This window comes from Ursus americanus, chromosome 7 (genome assembly GCF_024610735.1).
Source record: "Ursus americanus isolate L20-20 chromosome 7, mUrsAme1.1.p, whole genome shotgun sequence".
NCBI classification, from domain to species: Eukaryota; Metazoa; Chordata; class Mammalia; order Carnivora; family Ursidae; genus Ursus; species Ursus americanus.
In genome coordinates this window covers 64,913,028-64,931,497 of record NC_142133.1, presented here as the reverse complement: position 1 = coordinate 64,931,497, position 18,470 = coordinate 64,913,028, and the positions used below count along the sequence as shown (strand labels likewise).

Sequence of the window (18,470 nt, the reverse complement as noted above, 5' to 3'; positions counted from 1 at the left end):
TTAGTTGCATATAACACCCAGTGGTCATTACATTAAGTGCCCTCCTTAACATCTATCACCCAATTACTCCATCCTCCCACCCACAGTTTTCTTAAATACTTTTTACCCTCCATCCCCCTGCCTTTTTTTTGTTTGTTTATTTTTACCTACTTTCAGATTAACAGAAATATTGTGTCGCTAGTATAGTAATTACTGTATACATTCAACCAGCTTTGCAAATTGTTAACATTCTACCACATTTACTTCATTCTCTTTATTTTTCTCATGTATGGCTTTATATATAAGCATATAAATGTATTTTTAAACAACATATGTTATATATATTCTTTTTTGAAATCATTTAAGTAATAGATTTACTCTTGAATATGATTTTTGAATACTTGAGCGTGTATTTCCTAAAAACAAGGATATCTTGTATAAGCTCATTACTAAAAATTAGGAAATTAACTCTGATACTGTTGTCTGATGTGTTCCTTATTTATATGTAGCCATTTGCCCTAGGTAGCAGGAGAAAATCCTGGATCTGTATTGCATTTAGTTGTCTTGACTCTTGTTCTCCTTCTTTGTTTTTCTTTGTATTTCATGGCAATGACAATTTTGAAGTGTATGGGACAGATACTTTATAGAGTGTTCCTCAGTTTGGGTTTGTCTGATATTCCCTCAGGGCTCAATTCAGGTGGCTCATTGTTGGCTGTGCTTGACAGAAGTGAAGTTGTGATTGTTCCATGCACGACATCTGGAGGCCCACGATGTAGATTTGTCCCATCATTGGTGGTGTTAATTTTGATTACTCGCTTAAAGTGGTGTCTGCCAGGTTTTCATTGTAAAGTTATTTTTCCCTTTATAATATAATAAGTATTTTGTTGGGTGGTGCTTTGAGACAATACGAATATCCTTTTAATTTTCACATGTTTACCCACTCATTTCAGTATCCATTAATGTAATAGAGATAGTATCCATTTTTCTGTGATGCCTGTTAGAAGTATTTTCTGTTTGTCACTTGTTTTTTGACTTTGTCCATGGTGTTATTTTGCCAGGTGAAAGTTTTTGTTTTGTTTTGATGTAGTCAGATTTACTTGCCTTCTCTTTTACTGCATCTGGATTTTGAGTCATAATTGGGAATCCCATACCTATACTGTGTGAAAGAGGAATTCACTAATGTTTTATTGTAGTACTTATATGGTTTCATTGTATTTATTTTTTAAATATTTATTTGAGAGAGAACGAGTGAGCGAGAGAGAGCTCGAGTGGGGGAAGGGGCAAAGGGAGAAGGAGAAGCAGACTTCCCATCGAGGAGGGAGCCCGATGCGGGACTCGATCCCAGGACCGTGGGATTATGACCTGAGCTGAAGGCAGACTCTTAACCCACTGAGCCACCCAGGTGCCCCATTATCTATACTTAAAGATTTTTATTTATGAGAGAGAGAGAGAGAGAGAGAGAAAACGACCCGTGTGAGCAGGGGGAAGGAGCAGAGGGGGAAGGAGAGGGAGGAGAAAGAATCTCCAGCAGGCTCTGCACTGAGCACGGAAGCCAAGTGGGCCTTGATCTCATGACCCTGAGATCATGACCTGAGCTGGAACCAAGAGTCAGAGGCTTAACCGACTGAGCCACCCAGGTGCCTCTCATTTTCTGCATTTAGATCCCTGATCCATTTAGAGTATATTCCTGGGTATGGTGTAAAGCATAGTTCTGTGTTACCTTTTGCATAAGCAGTTGTACCTGCCCTGTTTCTCAAAAAGTCTGCCTTTGCCGCAGCGATCTGAGATGCTACCTGTATGGTATACTAACGTTCCGTGTGTACTTGGGTGTATTTTTGGACTTCCCATTTTATTCTTCTGGACTGTCATTTATGTGTCTGTACCACACTGTTACAATTACGTAGGGCCTTTATAGAATGTTTTAATGTCTGCCATGGCTAGTCCCTTTTCATATTTTTCTTTTTTGGTGTTTCCCTGGCTATTCTTGCATGTTGCATGTTTGTTTTTGCACATGAACTTTAGCATCAGCTTATTTTGTTTGCTAAAAAAACTCTTTGGTATTTTTATTGGCATTGCATGATGTACGTTAATATAGGGTCAACTGCAAACTCATGTTGAGTCTCCCTATCCAAGAACAAGGAATATGTTTATATTTTCGAGTGTACTTTTGTATTTTTCAGGAGTTTTCCTCATGTGGTTTTTGCATAGTTCTTGTTAAAATTTTCCAAGTATTTTATCTTCTTTGTTAGTGTTGAAAATGGAATTTTTTGAACCATTATATCTTCAAACTGGTTATGTTTGTGTATATGAAACCTTTTTTTTTTTTTAAGATTTTATTTATTTATTTATTTGACACAGAGAGAGACAGCCAGCGAGAGAGGGAACACAAGCAGGGGGAGTGGGAGAGGAAGAAGCAGGCTCCCAGCGGAGGAGCCTGATGTGGGGCTCGATCCCAGAACACCAGGATCACGCCCTGAGCCGAAGGCAGATGCTTAACGAATGAGCCACCCAGGCGCCCCTATATGAAGGCTTTTCATTTCCATATATTAGTCTTTATATTTTGCTAGTTTACTGAATTTTTTTGGTTTTTAATATTTTTTGAAGATTTATTTGAGAGAGAGAGAATACATGCATGGAATGGGAGTGGCACTAGGGGAGGGTGAGGAAGAGAGAAAGAATTAGAAGCAGACTCTGTGCTGAGCAAGGAGCCCAATGTGGGGCTCGATCCCATGACCCATGAGATCATGACCTGAGCCGAAACCTAAGAATCAGTTGCTCAACCGACTGAGCCACCAGGTGCCCCTGAATTTTCTTATTGTTTGAATTAATTTTGTCATTGATTCTTAGGGGTTTCTAGGTTGGTGCTCATACTCAGTATCTCTGCACCCCTACCCACTGGCACTTATGGATGGACTGGCCTTTAAAGGAATGAAGTTGTGTTCACAAAAGCTGTTGCTATATCTTTACTAGACAACGGCAAAGCCACTTGGAGGGGGAGACGCTAGAAACTGTCTGGGTTTACCAGTTATGTGAACTCGCCTGGCTGTCCTTGTGCGCCTCAGCGACATCAATTTCTGTGCTCCTTATCACTCAAGATTATGTGAAGTAGCAGATGTTAAATCTGCTGCAAAAGGTCTTCCATACTCAGATAACCTGTTAAAGGCTGGGGACTTGCAGTAAATTATTTGGGGAAAATCACAAGTATAGCAGGGCACGGACTGGAGCACTGTTAGCACGTCATGTCACCACAGGCCCCTTGAGATTTGTGTCTCTTGGTGTTGCTGCTGTTGGCCTCCTTCCTCCCTAGCTGACTTCTCTCCAACTAGGCTCCTGAAGAGAGTGGTCATGTCCTCCTGTGGCTCCACGGTATTTGGCATCTTTTTAGGTTCTCCTAGAGTCCAACCCTCTCAGGCTGAATCCCCTGCACAGAAATGAGGTGCTTTGACTTTGATTGGCACTTAGCCCTTGTTCACTTCCCCGAGTAGGGAATTTGCCTCTATTAGTATATTCAATTTCCCATTTTCTTCTCTCCCTCTTTTTCTTGAATAATATCCTGGCTGCTTTACTGTCTGTCATTTCAACTATTCTCTTCAGACCCTCAGAACTTAAATTTCCACCAGGAATCTTCCTTCATGCTCCGCACTTTCACGCTGACTCACCAGCACGCTGCATCTGCTCAGATGTCTTTAGTCTTCATGGGAAAAACTATAGCGTCTTCTAAGCTGTGAGCTACTAAGAACGAATGACGTTCCTACCAAGACAAGCTACTTGAGAATTATTTTCCTCAGCTTAAAAATAGCACCTTTTGGGTTACTGGGATCCTGAAAGCATTTTGTGAACTACACTACTGTAAAAATGTTAAGTGGTATTAACAATAATACATTTAGAAGAGGTAAGATTCTGCACTTACATTTATCACAAGCACTTTCATCCTGCCAATTTATAATCATAGTTACTGAATCAAAGTCACCGTTTTGAGGAGGCAGAGGTTCGTTACTTGCTGCTGACAGGTGTTTTCTCTGTAGACAGTTTCTCTCCTGCGCTTGACCCTTCTGACTTGATCCTGACTCGGGGAACTTTGGATGAAGAAGATGAGGAAGCGGACAGTGACACTGATGATATTGATCACAGAGGTGAGAGGTGGCTGAGGTGGCTCATGAGAAGAGAGTAGCTGCTTATCCCCACGTTGTTTGCTCAGGAGCTTCTTGTTGAGAGAAACCTTACACGTGCAGCAGAGATGGCACCGGATACAGCGGCGGGGAAGAGTTCCATGTATTGAGTTTCTGGCCTTTCTACTGAATGGTTCATACTGAGCTCATTACAGGCTTTTTATTAGTCTCTTGTCTTCTCATCTTTAGGTCCTAACTCAGTTTGAGAAATCCAGGATTTTTGTTTGGTGTAATTACTGTTTTAAGAATACATGAGGCGGGGCGGGGGTGGGGGAGGGGAGAGAATGCATAAGGAGGCCTCAGCAGACCAAAACTGGTTAGAAGGGACTGTAACACTGAGGATAGTATGGCTCTGGAAACCCAAAAGGGTTCCACCTGGCATAGTTTTATGGACTGTGAACAGAATCTGTTTCTTGAAACAACCCTTTTTGGTTCTTGCTACGACCAAGAGCAAACCTCTCTTTACCATCCAGTGTGCTGGATGCTAACATCCAAACTGCCTCATTGACTCAGATTTATTGAGGTGTAATTTACAAACTGTAAAGCCCACCCTTTTTGAGTGTATAGTTTGATGAGTTTTAACAAATATATGTGCACTTGTAACAGCCATCATAGTCAAGATACAGAGTACTCCCTCCAGAAGTGCCTCATGCTTGTTTTTACTTGGTCCCCTGCCCGCACTTTGTTTTTGGCAATCACTAATCTAATTCCTGTTCCTATAATTTTGCTTTTTCCAGAATGTTGTGTAATTGGAATCACAGTATTTAGCTTTTTCGATTTGACTCTTTTCAGTCAGTGTAATGTTTTTGTAATCCATCCATGTATCAGAAGTATGTTCTTTTTATTGATGAATAATAGTCCATGATGTGGCTTTCACCACAAGTCGTTTAGTCATTCATCAGCTGATCACCATTTGGGTTGTTTCCAGATTTTAGCTATTATGAATAAATTGCTGTATATATTTCTCTTGGCTAAAAATACCTAGGAGTGGGACCTCATTTTAGTTTTTATGGGGGAGGTATTTGCCCCACTCATTTAGTTTAGTTTTTATGAGGGAGGTATTTGCCCCACTTAAGATGAAACATTGTTTTGGGCAACATGATAAATAGAGCATGCTTCTGGGAGATACTGCCTCATTGCGAGAAGTGAACTAAACTTAGTTTTTTAGAAGCAGAGTACTGTTTCTGATGGATTGGTGACAGCAGCTCTAATCTACCTGTCTAATGGGAAAGTTAAAAATAACCTTTTTTTCCTTGTAGTTACGGAGGAAAGCCGTGAAGAGCCATCATTCCAGAATTTTATGCAAGAATCAATGGCACAGTATTGGAAGAGAAACAACAAGTAGTTTCTAAAAGTCCAGAATTTTGGAACTCTGTGAAGGAATGAACTATCCTAACCTCTGATTGGGGGCTACTATAAAGGACATTTTTGTTCAGAGTAGCAGAGTTTCTCTTAAATGGAAATTTGACTCAGATGCAGCCAGGGATAGAAAATCATCAGATCTGGCAGGTAAATGCCAATTCCCTTGGCCTTTCCCTTGGATTTATGCAAGGAAGGATATTCTGTTCTTGGATGCTGATATCCCTTCAAGCCTAAAGCTTCAAGTTTTATCATTTGAACTCAAGTACTTTTGCTGCTGGTGGATGGAACAGTGAGAACTTACTATTCACTTCAAATCTCTATCAGGCTGGATCTGTACTCTACTTTCCCAACATCTTGCCCATGACCCTAAACCATGAGTTCCCCTCCTTTTATCAGAAAGGGAGAGGAAACATAAGCTTGCCCAGGGTGGCAGTGGAGTCTCCTTGGCAACCAATCAATGTTGGGTACGAAACGTGCCTCACACAGGGTTAACTCATTACAGGACAACAGGTTCATTGAAGAAAGTGAGCAAAACATATGATTACCGAATAAGAATCCTGCTTTGGATGATAACTTGGATAAAGTATTTTTAATTTTAACTTTGTTGTAAGTCTACCTGTTATAATTTCAAATAAGAAAATTATGTAATTACAAATAGGTTCCTTCTATTGAACACAGAGGTTTAAAGCCACATGTCCAAACCTGTCTCAGTAAAGAGGGGATATTACTAAAGTCTCCCATGTACACATACCAAGTAACCAGGTACAGAGCTAGGCACTGTTTGTATTATACTTTAAGGCAAAGTATCCTTTGTGATTTACTCAAAGGCCATGGATTTGGGTCAGGTGCACATTCCATATACAATAGCCTTGGTAAGGCAGACCTTCCACATTCTTCACAGTATCTTAAAACAAAGTGCATTTCTCTTAAGGAATTTTATCCCTGCCTAATCTGTACCCCAATTCAGTGGTTCTGAAGTGTGGTCACTGGACCAGAAGCATCAGCATGAGCTGGGAAATTGTTAGAAACACAACACTTAAGACCTGAATCAGAAACTGTGGGGGTGGGACCTAGAAATCTGTTTTAAATAGTCCTTCAGGGATTTCCCATGTACATTAAGTTTGAGAACTGCTTTAGCTAAAATAGGCTGTGACCGTTCCAGGCCAGGAGAATCTCAGGTATCTTCAAATGACCTGCTTTATCAGAGTACCTAAACTTGACCATCTGGTGCCTATTCTCCAATGTAAATATTCTAAAAAAGTATTTTGTTTTGTCTTTAAGTGTTAATTTCAGTGTTGTGTACCTGTGGATTATATACCTATAGATACTAAGTTCAATATTCTATACCTAGAAACCACTAGTCTTAAAAATTTGAACCTGCTCCAAGAGGAAACCATTTACAAAGCATGACTTTTTTTTTTTTCTTCCCCCCACCCCCCCTTAGTGCCTCTGAATACTTCTTTAATCTGGGGGCGCCTGGGTGGCTCAGTCAGTTAAGCATCTGACTCTTGATTTCAGCTTAGAAGGCCTAAGGGTCATGAGTTCAAGCCCCACATTGGGCTCCATGCTGGGCATGGAGCCTACTTTAAAACAACAACAACAACAAAAAAAACCCTTGTCTGGCCTATGCCTTAAGCTCCACTCCATAAGGACAGGAACTAAGTCTTCCTCATCTTTGTATCCCTTGCACAAGAACCAGTACGTAATAGGTGCTCGATAAATGTTTGCAAACTGAACGAATTAAATACTAGATGACTACTTTATGGAAACTGACTGCTTGATGTCTGCTTTCATAAACAAATAGGGCAAAATGAAGCTAAGCATGGAATGGGAGTTTAGAGAAGTGTGCTAAGGATTTGGCAATTAGCAAATTTATAAATTATCTGAGAGTTTACGTTGTAATCTCATATTACTGCTATTGCATTTTTTAAAAAAGATTTTATTTATTATTAGAGATAGAGCATACATGCTTGAGAGGGGGTTGGGGCAGAGGGAGAAACAGAGACACGGGGCTTGAACTCAGGACCTTGAGATAATGACCTGAGCTGAAGTGAGATGCTTAACCACCTAAGCCTCCCAGGCACCCCTGCTTTCACCTTTATTCTCAGTGCCTGGGACACTAAGGCATTCAATAATGTACTAATTAAAGTGGTGCCTTGATTTTGCTCTCTTTAAAAGAATGCTGTAAATTTTCAAAAGACTGTATTCTGCACCCAAAAACCAAACTTCAGCAGTATTTAACATGCTGACCCCCACTACCAAGGCACTGAACACACATTTGCTAATTACTCCTAATAATTCCAGTGCTAATCATTCACTTAATAAATACTGACTGTGACTATCAGATGCCAAGCAGGGCAGATACTGTCATGTGATGGGTAACAATGTAAAGTTGAGGACATGATGTGAAGGAGAAAGATGTATACTGTTAGCCTTTCAGAGGTTGCCCAGCCAGCAGCACAGTGCAGATGCTGGATTCTGGCACAGGAATGGACTGCTGTCCTCTTCTGGCCCAGTAGATGCAACAAAAGCAATCAGCACAAGTCTGTCCTTGGACAGGTCCCGTTTGCTCATTTCCACTGGAGAAAATGAAGAAAACCAGGTACATGGTGAAATATTCTTAAAAATCTGAATGGAGGAGGTGACTGGGTGGTTCAGTTGGTTGGGCATCTGCCTTCAGCTCAGGTCATGATCCCGGGGTCCTGAGGTTGAGTCCCACATGGGGATTCTTGCTCAGGGGGGAGCCTGATTCTCCCTCTGCCTGCCACTCCCCCTGCTTGTGCACGCTCACTGTCAAATTAATAAATAAAATCTTAAAAAAAAATCTGAACGGAAATAAGAAAATGACAAAAAGGATGAGGGTCGATGGAGTAAGTCTAACGAAGAAGAGGGACGTGGCTGGCTGCTCAGTTGGTAGAGTATGTGACTCTTGATGTTGGCGTCGTGAGCTTGAGGGATAGTGCTTACTGAATAAAAAAGAAGACATGATGTGGACAAAATGAGGAGGACTGTCTGAAGGAGGACCACAGACCCCTGGTTTTGTGAGACATGAGCAGCAAAAAACTGAAAAAGACTACTGATGGATAAGGGGATTAGCTATTTCCTGTTAGGTTTTAGTACCAGGTTCCCAATGATTTGACCCCAAACTGAAGCAAGTTCAATGAAATAACTGGCATCTAATATTGGCTTATATTCACTTGTGAGTCTTTTCAAGCACAGCTTTAAGGTTTGATAAGAATCTTAATCTGTACAACATCCCTGTGATATAGAGCCAAGCAGTATGATTCTTCTCTGTTGTGCAAAGGTAAAGACACCAGTCAGGGACAGTGCTTTGGTCTCCCAATTACCATCCAAGTATTGTGAACTGTCTGTGAAAGGTGGCTTGGTTGTGGAAAAGTATAAAAACTAGCTGTAAAAGTAAAATGCAGACTTGTCTGGTTAAATCCAGCTCCAATGAAATCAGGAAAATCCACTGTGTTTACTGAGTCAAATCATCTTTTATGGAAACAAATCTGAATACATCAAGGTTTTCTGTTGGGTCTTGTAGGTCTGGAGAGAATGTCTCTTTTCCTTTTATATTTTCCTCATCCTCTTTTTGCAGCACTGGTTGAAAACAGGGGAGGACCCCATGAGGCTGTCTGTGGAGTGGGAACCATAGCTGCTGTCTGAGTCATCCGGGCTCTGGGGGATCCCAGCTTCACTCATCCCAGACATGGGCTCCTCGAAGACATCGCTGCCCAGCACACCATGCCCAGAGACATTGCCTTCTTCACTCTCTTGAGGTTCCATTTTCACATGGGCCAGATTCCAGAGAGGGGAAGCATTTACCTCTGTGCCTAGCAATGGAAGAGAATACAACTAGTGGTAAGCCAAGGCTGGAACACAGCAGAACCAATATTTCACCAAGGGCAGATTCCTAGCCTTTGAGCTCAGACTTCACTTTGACTCTACTTGGCTGGAGAACATGGTTGGTATTCTCTGTTCCAAAAACTACCAACTCTGAATATTTTCCTTTCCACGTCCTCCACCCTCCTTTACCCCCCTCTCACCCACCTTCCCCTAAACCAGGGCGGTACAACTACGTAGGTGGAAAGATTCACGGTCTCATGGCCCAAAGGCAGGCACAACCACAGGCTCTTGTTCAGGTGTTAAGTTTCTTTCCTTCCTTCTATAAGGTCCTGTTTTCCTGCCTTTTGTTTGGGTCCCTGGTCCTCTCTCACGTTGGGAAGTTAATGATCACTACAAAATGCTGGCAGCAGTCCCAGACTGCTGGAAAGAGACATGGCTCGTAAATCTGCAACAATTTCTCTCTGGTGCTCCTGTCTCTGTGTTCCGGCAACGCTGCTCTGTGGTTGTTACTCCTTCCATGGTGAGAGTCTCTGCCCAACATTTTAAAACGTGTGGCCTAATTCTGTTTAGGATTTGTTACTTGGATCATTTGTGCATTGATGGAATGACAATTTATATTTGAGTAGAACTAAGTATCTAGACTAATTTGCAATCTAACTGACTTAAGGATCGAGTCATCCTGGTTCCTAAGGTGATCAGAGAGTCTGTCTGGAAGAAGAGGCCAGCTGCCTCTGACTGGATAGCCCTCTTTTAGTCCCTTTCAGCTCCAATCTGTTGGGGGCACTCTAGCAAGGAAGCCCAACTATTCAAACAGCCTTGAGCAATTAGCCTTCCTCCATCTATCTGGAAGTAGTCTTACAAGCATCAGGAAAGACAAATACAGCATGCTAAGGGACAAAGGGGACATCTGCTCACCCAGCTGGGTCAGCTACATTAGCTCAGTACTCAATAGGAGCATACATATTGCATCTAGACCCGAACTAGGAATTATTTTAAAGAATGCCTCTAAAGTTGTGCTAGTCCTCCCTTCACTAATTTCAAAGAGAAGAATGTTGATATATCTAGATCAGTGAGGCTGTATGTTTTTAGACTTTCTATTCTCTTGCCCACCCCCACTTTTTTCTCTCATCTCTAGAGTTTGATTCCACAATGCAAAAGGTGCTGAGATTGGCAAATCTTCCAAAATCAGAGTAAGTTGATTTCTCTTACTTGACGCCTGTGGCGAAGCCTCGACCTCCAGGTTAGATGGGAAGCGCTCACTCTGAGCCCCGAGGACCCCCATGGGCAGTGACTGGTCTCCAGAAGCAAGGTCAGCCTCCAGTTCCTCACTGACAGGGAAGGTGATGTCGCTCACAGGTTCTTCCTTGATCTTTACAGGTTTTGTGTCCTCTGTGGCCTTCTCAGGATTGACAATCCTTTCATACTCCTCAGACAGTTGCTTACTAATCTGTTGGCAAGCAAGAGTCAATTTTTCAAAGGAATGTTAAAAGCAAGGTGGATGGTCAGCTTGTGGCATCCCATGGAAAAGCCAACATAATATGGATATGCATAAAGCACCCACTGCCAATGAAAAGTTTTTTTACTTTTTTTTTTTTTTTTGAGCATAGTAGACACACAGAAGGAATTGTTTAAGGTGTTGAGTTTGCATTTGTAAATGACAGAGACATGTAAAGAAAAGTTGTTTAGCAGAGAGTCTGTGTATCATTAATTAAAAGTTACATAAAGGTAAAAGAGACTTTGTTAAAGATAAATCAGAATGGGGACAAAAGATCACATTTTTAAATGGCTGTAAAAACTAACAGTTGACAAAGGTACCCTATGTAGATAACGTAGATAATGAATGGTGTAGAAAATTTGGATCATTTAGTCAAGACTTTTTTTGTGGGGTGTTAAAAATTCCTTATCATATTTTAGATTTGGGGAAACCAAGCAATGAACAAATGATTTGCATAAGGCCACAAGGGTTGAAGAGATTAGATATTTCTGGCTGTAACCAAAAATGGTATCTCTACCCCTTACTCTACCCTTGGGCAGTTATCACCTCATTCTGTTTGGTTTTGCTTTTCATAGCACCTGTCGCCATCCAAAATTGTTTTGATCATTATTTATTTGTTTTTGTTTCCTGCTCAAGAATGCAAGCTCCAGGAACTTGTCTTACTAACTCCTGTCTCCCACTCCTGTCTTCCTGACTCACAGTAGACACTCAGTATTTGTTGACTAAAGCATGCTAACCACATTCTCTCAGACTCCATATTCCTGTCTATAATTTCTTCCAGCAGAAGTGTTATCAATAAATGGGGCCACTCGTTGACTAAAAGAGGCCCCAGGGGCTGGCCAGGTCAGTGAGGAAGCCAGTGGAACACAACCAGGGCCATGAGGAGAGCAGGTCAAATCCACTCTGTTCCAAGACCCCATGCTCTGCTCTCTAGGGCAAGTGTGGGATGCAGCTGAACACCCCTGGATTACACATCTTTACCCAATTCTCACAGGGTGACCTCACCTGTAGCATGTAACTGTGATAGTCCTTGATGCGGTGCTGCCAGAACTTCTGGAGGGACAGCACGCTGCCAATGCCCACTTCGTGGAATACTTGCTCCATAACGTCAGGGAAAGGAGTCTGCCCCAACCGGGCTTCTCGATCCACAGCAAAGCGCAGCAACTTGGTGAATTTAAGGCAATACTCATGTGCCACATCGGTGAGGGTCTCCAGGACACTTTCATTAGCACACTCGAAGCCTGCGTGGGCCAGGATTGTGGCCACTGCCTGGTAGAGGAGCTGCCGGCAGGAGTGCCAGCTAAGTTCAGTCACAGGCTCCCCCTTCCCGCTGAAAGGGGAGACACGGCAGTGTTATTAGTGCTCATGCCAAGGGGTGACCTGTCCTGTCTCCCTACGCGTTTTATAATTTCAGTTGAACCACCGGCTCAGCTTTCTAGGGGAATTCTCTGCGGTTACAGAGCCCAGTTTCATCTTGCTGCTGCCAAGGCATGTCTCAGCAAGTCAGTCATCTCTAAGCTCCTCCAATTACATAAACTCTTAATAGGCAATACACATCGACAGTGAACAATATAAAAGAATATCAGGTCAATAGGAGGTTTCCTTTTACCAACTGCTCAATTTTGATCACTTTTAGGATATAATAAAATGTAACAGAGTAGCTCAGGTAACAGCTCTATTTCACCACAACATAGTTTCCTCATATGCTGGACGACACTTGGCGTTCAGAAATTCAAAGTCCCAATCAGGAGATTCTTACACAACTACAAAAAACCATTTGTAAAACTGGGAAAGCAACTCAATTTTAAGAAAGCAATTTAAAATATATACAGTTTACAAGGCATTTTTATCCTATCCTATGCAAAGAAATGGGTAGTAGGTCCATTTAATGATTCCCATTTGGCGGGTTTGAGAAACTGAGGTTCAGAGGCGTGGAACTACCAGAAGTTGTTTTGGTATTATCAGAAGGTAGAGCTTTTCTTTTTTTTTTTTTTAAAGATTTTATTTATTCATTTGAGACAGATAGAGCATGAGCAGGGGAGAGGCAGAAGCAGACTCCCTGCTGAGCTGGGTGCCCTACCTGGGGCTCGATCCCAGGACTTGGAGAGCATGACCTGAGCCGAAGGCAGACACTTAACCATCTTAGCCACCCAGGCACCCCAGAAGGTGGAGCTTCTGACTTCAGATCCCATGTTCTTCATAATACACCATTTTGTTCCTAATCACTGCTGTAGAAATCTTAATCTAAGAAAAAATTTCAAAAAGCTGTCTGATCTCCTAAAAATAACAAACTTCTAAGTATTTACCTGTCTCCTGAAAATTCCTATCTTCTGCCTCCCTCTGACAAAGGACGTAAATGGATAAAATTAGAAGTTTGATGCAAAACTATAAAATTCTAAACAAAAGTATCATTTTAATATGATGGACAATATTATTTTGTTAAAACTAAATTGTCTTCAAAATGTAAATATGGTACTGATCAGTACGGAGCAAGTTTTTTGAAGCTGGCCATGTCTATACGAACATATGCCATGCATGTAATGATAGCTGTCCCTGCCTTTTTCACTATTCCAAGGACTTCAGAACCTTCAATTATACAGTGCACCAGGATATCATCTGGTCTCATTTGGCCCAACTGCAACCCTTACAGATTAAGTCCATTTCTGTTCTTTTCTCATTAATTTGGGAAAATTAAAATAGTAACTATTTTCATCAATAGCAGATGCAATAAGTGTTATACAATATTGATTTTTTTCCCCCAAACATGTTTAACCTGAATCTGATCTTGAGGAAATAATCAGCAAATCCAGTGAGTGGGACATTCTACATTCTAAATGACCTGAACTCTTAAAAAAGATTAATTATCTGGGGCGCCTGGGTGGCACAGCGGTTAAGCGTCTGCCTTCGGCTCAGGGCGTGATCCCGGCGTTGTGGGATCGAGCCCCACATCGGGCTCCTCCGCTGTGAGCCTGCTTCTTCCTCTCCCACTCCCCCTGCTTGTGTTCCCTCTCTCACTGGCTGTCTCTATCTCTGTCAAATAAATAAATAAAATCTTAAAAAAAAAAAAAAGATTAATTATCATGTTTTTTAAAAAAGGAGGAAGGAGAATTTTGGCTTAAAATACACTAAACAGAGGCGCCTGTGTGTCTCGGTTGAGCATCTGACTCTCAGTTTCGGCTCCGGTCATGATCTCAGGATCACTGGACTGAGCCCCAAGTCAGGCTCCTTGCTCAACGGGGAGTCTGCTCTGGGATTCTCTCTCTCCCACTCCCTCTGCCCTGGCCCCCTGCTCACACACACTCTCTCGCGCTCTCTCAAATAAATTAATTTAAAAAAGAAAAGATATTAAACAACCAAATGCAATTCATGAATCTTTGTTGGGTTCTGGGTTAGGGAAAAATATATCTACAAAAGATATTTTGGAGACAACTGGAGAAATCTGAATATGGGGACTTATTAAATGATATTACTTAATTAGTGTTCATTGACGTTGGTGTGATAATGGTATTAGGATTATGTAGGAAATTTTCCTTATTCTTAGAATAAGGTGAAGAATTTAGGGGTGAAGGAATGCTTGAGAATTAAGGGATGAAATACTGGGATATGTGCAACTTTAAAATATTTGGTAAAAAAAAGTGTATGTGTTTATGTTACACATATATTTATGTGTGTATATGTGTATACATGCTTATACATATGTGAGAGAAAATAAATGTGGCAAACTGTTAACAATTGGTGAATCCTGGTAAAGAGTATTTGGGCATTTCTTGTACTTATTTAAATTTTTCTTTGGTCTGACAAATTTCAAAATGAAAAGAAAAAAGTAATTCTTTGGCACCAAATGCAAACTTACATACTGAAACCCAATAGTAGCATTAGGTTATAAGGGAGCCATTCAGAAGATATGGAACAGGGCTTCTCAAACTTAAACAGACATACGAATCTTCTGGAGATCTTGTTAAAATAAAGATTCTGATTCAGCAGGCTGGGTAGAGCCTGAGACTCTGAATTCCTAGTAAGTTCCCAGGTGATGTTGATGCTGCTAGTCTCAGACCAGATTTTGTGTAGCAAGGATCAAGAACATTTTTATATTATTTCTTAAGTGATGTTATCAAAATGAAAATATAGGTGGACCCTTGAACAATGTGGGAGTTAGGGGTACCAACCCCCTGTGCAGTTGAAAATCTACAAACAACTTTGACTCCCCCAAACTTAATGACTAATAGCCTACTTTTTAATCTTTTTTTAAATTTCACTTTATTTTAGGGGCGCCTGGGTGGCTCAGTAGGTTGAGCTTCTGCCTTCAGGTCATGAGCCCAGAGTCCCGGGATCAAGCCCCTTGTCAGCCTCTCCGCTTAGTGGGGAGTCTGCTTCTCCCTCTGACCCTTCTCCTTCTCGTGCTCTCTCTTTTTCACTCAAATAAAAATTTTTTTTAAAAAGTGTATTTTATTTTTTTAGTAATCTCCATACCCAATATAGAGCTTGAACTCCCAACCCCGAGATCAAGAGTCACATGCTCTTCTGACTAACCCAGCCAGGCACCCCAATGACTAATAGCCTACTATTGACTGGAAGCCTTAGTGATAACATACACAGTCAATTAACACTTATTTTGTATGTTATATGTTCTATATACTATATTCTTACAGTAAAGCTAGAGGAAAAATGTTATTAAGAAAATCATAAGGAAAATACATTTATAGCACTGTACTGTGAAAACATCCACATGTAAGTGGACCCACACAATTTAAACTCATGGTATTCAAGGGTCAACTGTACACAATTTAAAATTTCTTATATAGAACTTATGGATTCCTAATAATATGAGAATAAGTCCATGAATCTCAATTTGAGGACACTGAGCTAAACCCATAATATACATTTCAAATTAAACAGAAAGACTACGCTCTGAGGACTGAGGCCATGGTTTATTTTACATACTAGTGTAGTACCCTGTTCCTAGGGAAGTGTTTGGCATGTGGTAGGCACTCAATAAATATTTGCTACATCAAAAATAAAAGATACAGACTCTGGATTTGGAAGATCAGGATTCGAGTCTTAGACTTCTTACTAATTACCTGAGCAACTTCGGCCATATCAATTACCCTTATCCTCAGTTTCTTCATGGAAATATTATTACATGCTTAACAGTGCTGTTGTGAAGATTTTTTGAGAAAAGGAAGATCTAGCAAAGCCTTGTCTTACCGATAAAAGTCACTCTCTGGGTCACTGTGCCGGATCTGGAATGGTGCATTGGGATTCTTACAGTCTAAAGGCAGAAGGTCATCAGGAAGAGGAGGTGACCCAGGGCAAGAGGGAAGAGGTTCACTCTCTTCAGTCTTTACACCTTCCATCTGTTGCTGACTCTGGGCCTGAGCTGTGGCAATGAGATTGCGCAGACGTCGGTTGTGCTGGATCAGTTGGATAGTATGGATGGTGAGGCTGCACGGCTCTGAAGGGATGTCCAACATTGTGGGGGGCTTGGGCTTGTTGGCTGAGGGTTGGTGCAGGGGTGGGTCATGCACTTCCACGAGACGGAACTCCCGTGGGAGCAAATCAAAGGAACTTCTGTTGGTCTGGCTTGATGAGATTGGTATCTCTCCCCAGTATCTCAACATTTTGGAATAAGAAAGGCAGAAATTTCAAGCTAAATGTAGTAGTAACCTAAAAGCAGTGCTTTTAAATCTCTAGGTTATAGGCTTCTGTAGTGAAAAATATGAAGTCTAGCCAGTTATTTACATAAAAAGTAGGCTGTTCAAGACCACTCAGAAAATGTCAGTGTCAGCAACATTGGAGGACCAAAGATGTTCTCCCTGAAGAAATTAAGAGAAATACAACTGTTAGATGCCAGTCATCACAGTCACATACAATGACATTCCTACTGGACTGACTGGAATTTGGATCATTAGTAGACTAATTGCTCCAGTAGTATTGGGAGCACTAGTGTCCATGCTTTCCATCTCACCCCACTAACTCATTACTAGAACTGTCATCATGAACAATTTGCAAGGCAAGATACTTAAATGAGACCTGGAATATTTTTCAGAGTATCTTGACACCTCTGTTCTGAATCAGTAGGAGAAAGGGGAGTAGAGTTAAAGATAGGAAGAGGTGGTGGTTCTTACTTTGTGTGTGTCAAACATAGGCAACCTTTTCCCTGGTCCTGATGGAAAGATTTATTGACCAGTAATCTAAACAGTCTTATGCATTCAACTTCTGACACATATAGGGAAGAATCTGAGTGATTTCTGCTGCTTCCTAATTCATATCCCTTACTCCAGTCTCTCCTTGTAGCTAATCTATTCTGCAGTGCCGCTAGACTGAATCTTTTAAAAACTCAGATCAAATGGCTTCTCGTTGCCTATTGGAAAAAGTCAGCCAGATTTCTTGGGCCTACTATTCATCAAAATCTGCAATCTGGCTTCAACCCACCTTTCCAGATTCATTGCCCATATGTCTCTTCAAGTTCAACAAATGTTTATCAAATGCCAGGCATTACGGAAGGAGACAAAGACCACTGCAAGATCCCTGACCTGATGTGAGGGAGAGAAATATAAACAACAGTTCAGTATGAAAGTGTGCAGTAAGGGCTGTCCCAGAGACACAGACATGGTGCAGTGGAAGCACAAAGAGGGAGCTTCCTGGAGGAAATCACCAACCTAGTTCTAACAATATCATGCTACTCAGTTTCTTGAGAATGTCATGTATTTCCAGTTGACCCTTTAAGTTGTGATCTCTGCCAGAAATGCCCTGTCACCCACCACATCCCTGGCAGACTTGTATTCACTCTTAAGTATAGTTTAAGTCACCAGTCTCCATTACCTCCCCAGTAAATCTCCCTTCATTATATTCTCACAGCACTTCCCATGTCTCCACCACAGCGTTTCTACCTGGATTTAAACTAGGACTTACCTCAATCGAGTTTATCCTCCCATCAACCCCCCACAACCATGATATTTGTACCGTGTTTGGCACACAGTGTAACTGGCATTTATCAAGTACATACTGTGCGCCAGGCTTTGACTTTATTGTTTAATTCAATTTCCCCAACTATCCCATTTTTTAGATGTGGAAGCTGAGGCCCACTGTCTTGCCCAATGTCACAAATGACGGAGGGAGAAAATCAAGACAGGCTCCAGAGTCTGTGCTCTTAACCACTACAGTATGCAGTCTCAATAATTGGTTTCGGAAAAACAAAACAATCAAAACAATGAACAAAAAAACGGATCAACGAAGGGACTCCCCCCAAATTTTAATTTAATTTAATTTAATTTAATTTAATTTAATTTAATTTCCTTAATTTCACCGAAAAGAGCACGAAGAATAAGCAGCAAGTTCAAAGAATACTCAGATCCTTCGGGGCCTTCTTGGTCACGGACAGCAGGCGCAGGGTCCCGCAGTCACACGATGCCGGAGGCGGCCGGGAGACGAGGAGGTCTGGATCTGGACCGAGGCAAGGAAGCACGACTGTTCACTGCCGCGTCGCAGGAGCTGGGCTGGACGCCCGTATGACCGACTCTGAAAGGCCTAAGGCGAGGGTCGCACCAGGCCCGGAAGGCTGACTTGTTGATTAGTGGTCCTAGGCTGCCGGAAGCGCTTCTTCTTAATCAGGGTTT

General features: G+C 41.5%; 2 protein-coding genes across 7 annotated transcripts in view; one reads left to right on the top strand and one right to left on the bottom strand.

The window, feature by feature from the left end:
• GPN1 (GPN-loop GTPase 1) overlaps positions 1–6,109 on the top strand; it is a 19,702-nt gene extending 13,593 nt beyond the window's left edge. For all 3 annotated transcript variants that reach the window (XM_087863761.1, XM_045809174.2, XM_045809175.2), the window contains exons 13-14: positions 4,005–4,112; positions 5,408–6,109. In XM_087863761.1, the coding sequence (XP_087719887.1) occupies positions 4,005–4,112; positions 5,408–5,493 (194 nt within the window). In that variant the 3' untranslated portion in view covers positions 5,494–6,109. The remainder of the gene's footprint in view (positions 1–4,004; positions 4,113–5,407) is intronic.
• On the bottom strand, positions 6,078–18,470 carry SUPT7L (SPT7 like, STAGA complex subunit gamma). Of its 4 annotated transcripts, none has more exons than XM_045809169.2 (6): positions 18,161–18,470; positions 17,287–17,387; positions 16,060–16,667; positions 11,860–12,184; positions 10,569–10,806; positions 6,078–9,346 (listed from the first exon to the last, which is right to left on the bottom strand). In XM_045809169.2, the coding sequence occupies exons 3-6, from the start codon at positions 16,470–16,472 to the stop codon at positions 9,084–9,086; spliced, it is 1,239 nt and encodes a 412-aa protein (XP_045665125.2). In that variant the 5' UTR covers positions 16,473–16,667; positions 17,287–17,387; positions 18,161–18,470; the 3' UTR covers positions 6,078–9,083. The 4 variants fall into 4 exon arrangements, with proteins under 4 accessions (XP_045665125.2, XP_045665126.2, XP_045665127.2 ...); XM_045809170.2 differs by having other exon boundaries at positions 18,202–18,470; XM_045809171.2 differs by lacking the exon at positions 17,287–17,387.

Excerpts from the sequence above, each read along its gene's own strand:
- SUPT7L (XM_045809169.2), bottom strand. The coding sequence starts at position 16,472 with ATGTTGAGATACTGGGGAGAGATACCAATCTCATCAAGCCAGACCAAC. Across the intron at positions 10,807-11,859 it reads ATCACAGTTACATGCTACAG|ATTAGTAAGCAACTGTCTGA; the intron begins GTGAGGTCACCC and ends GCTTGCCAACAG. Across the intron at positions 9,347-10,568 it reads GGCTTCGCCACAGGCGTCAA|GCACAGAGGTAAATGCTTCC; the intron begins GTAAGAGAAATC and ends TTCCATTGCTAG.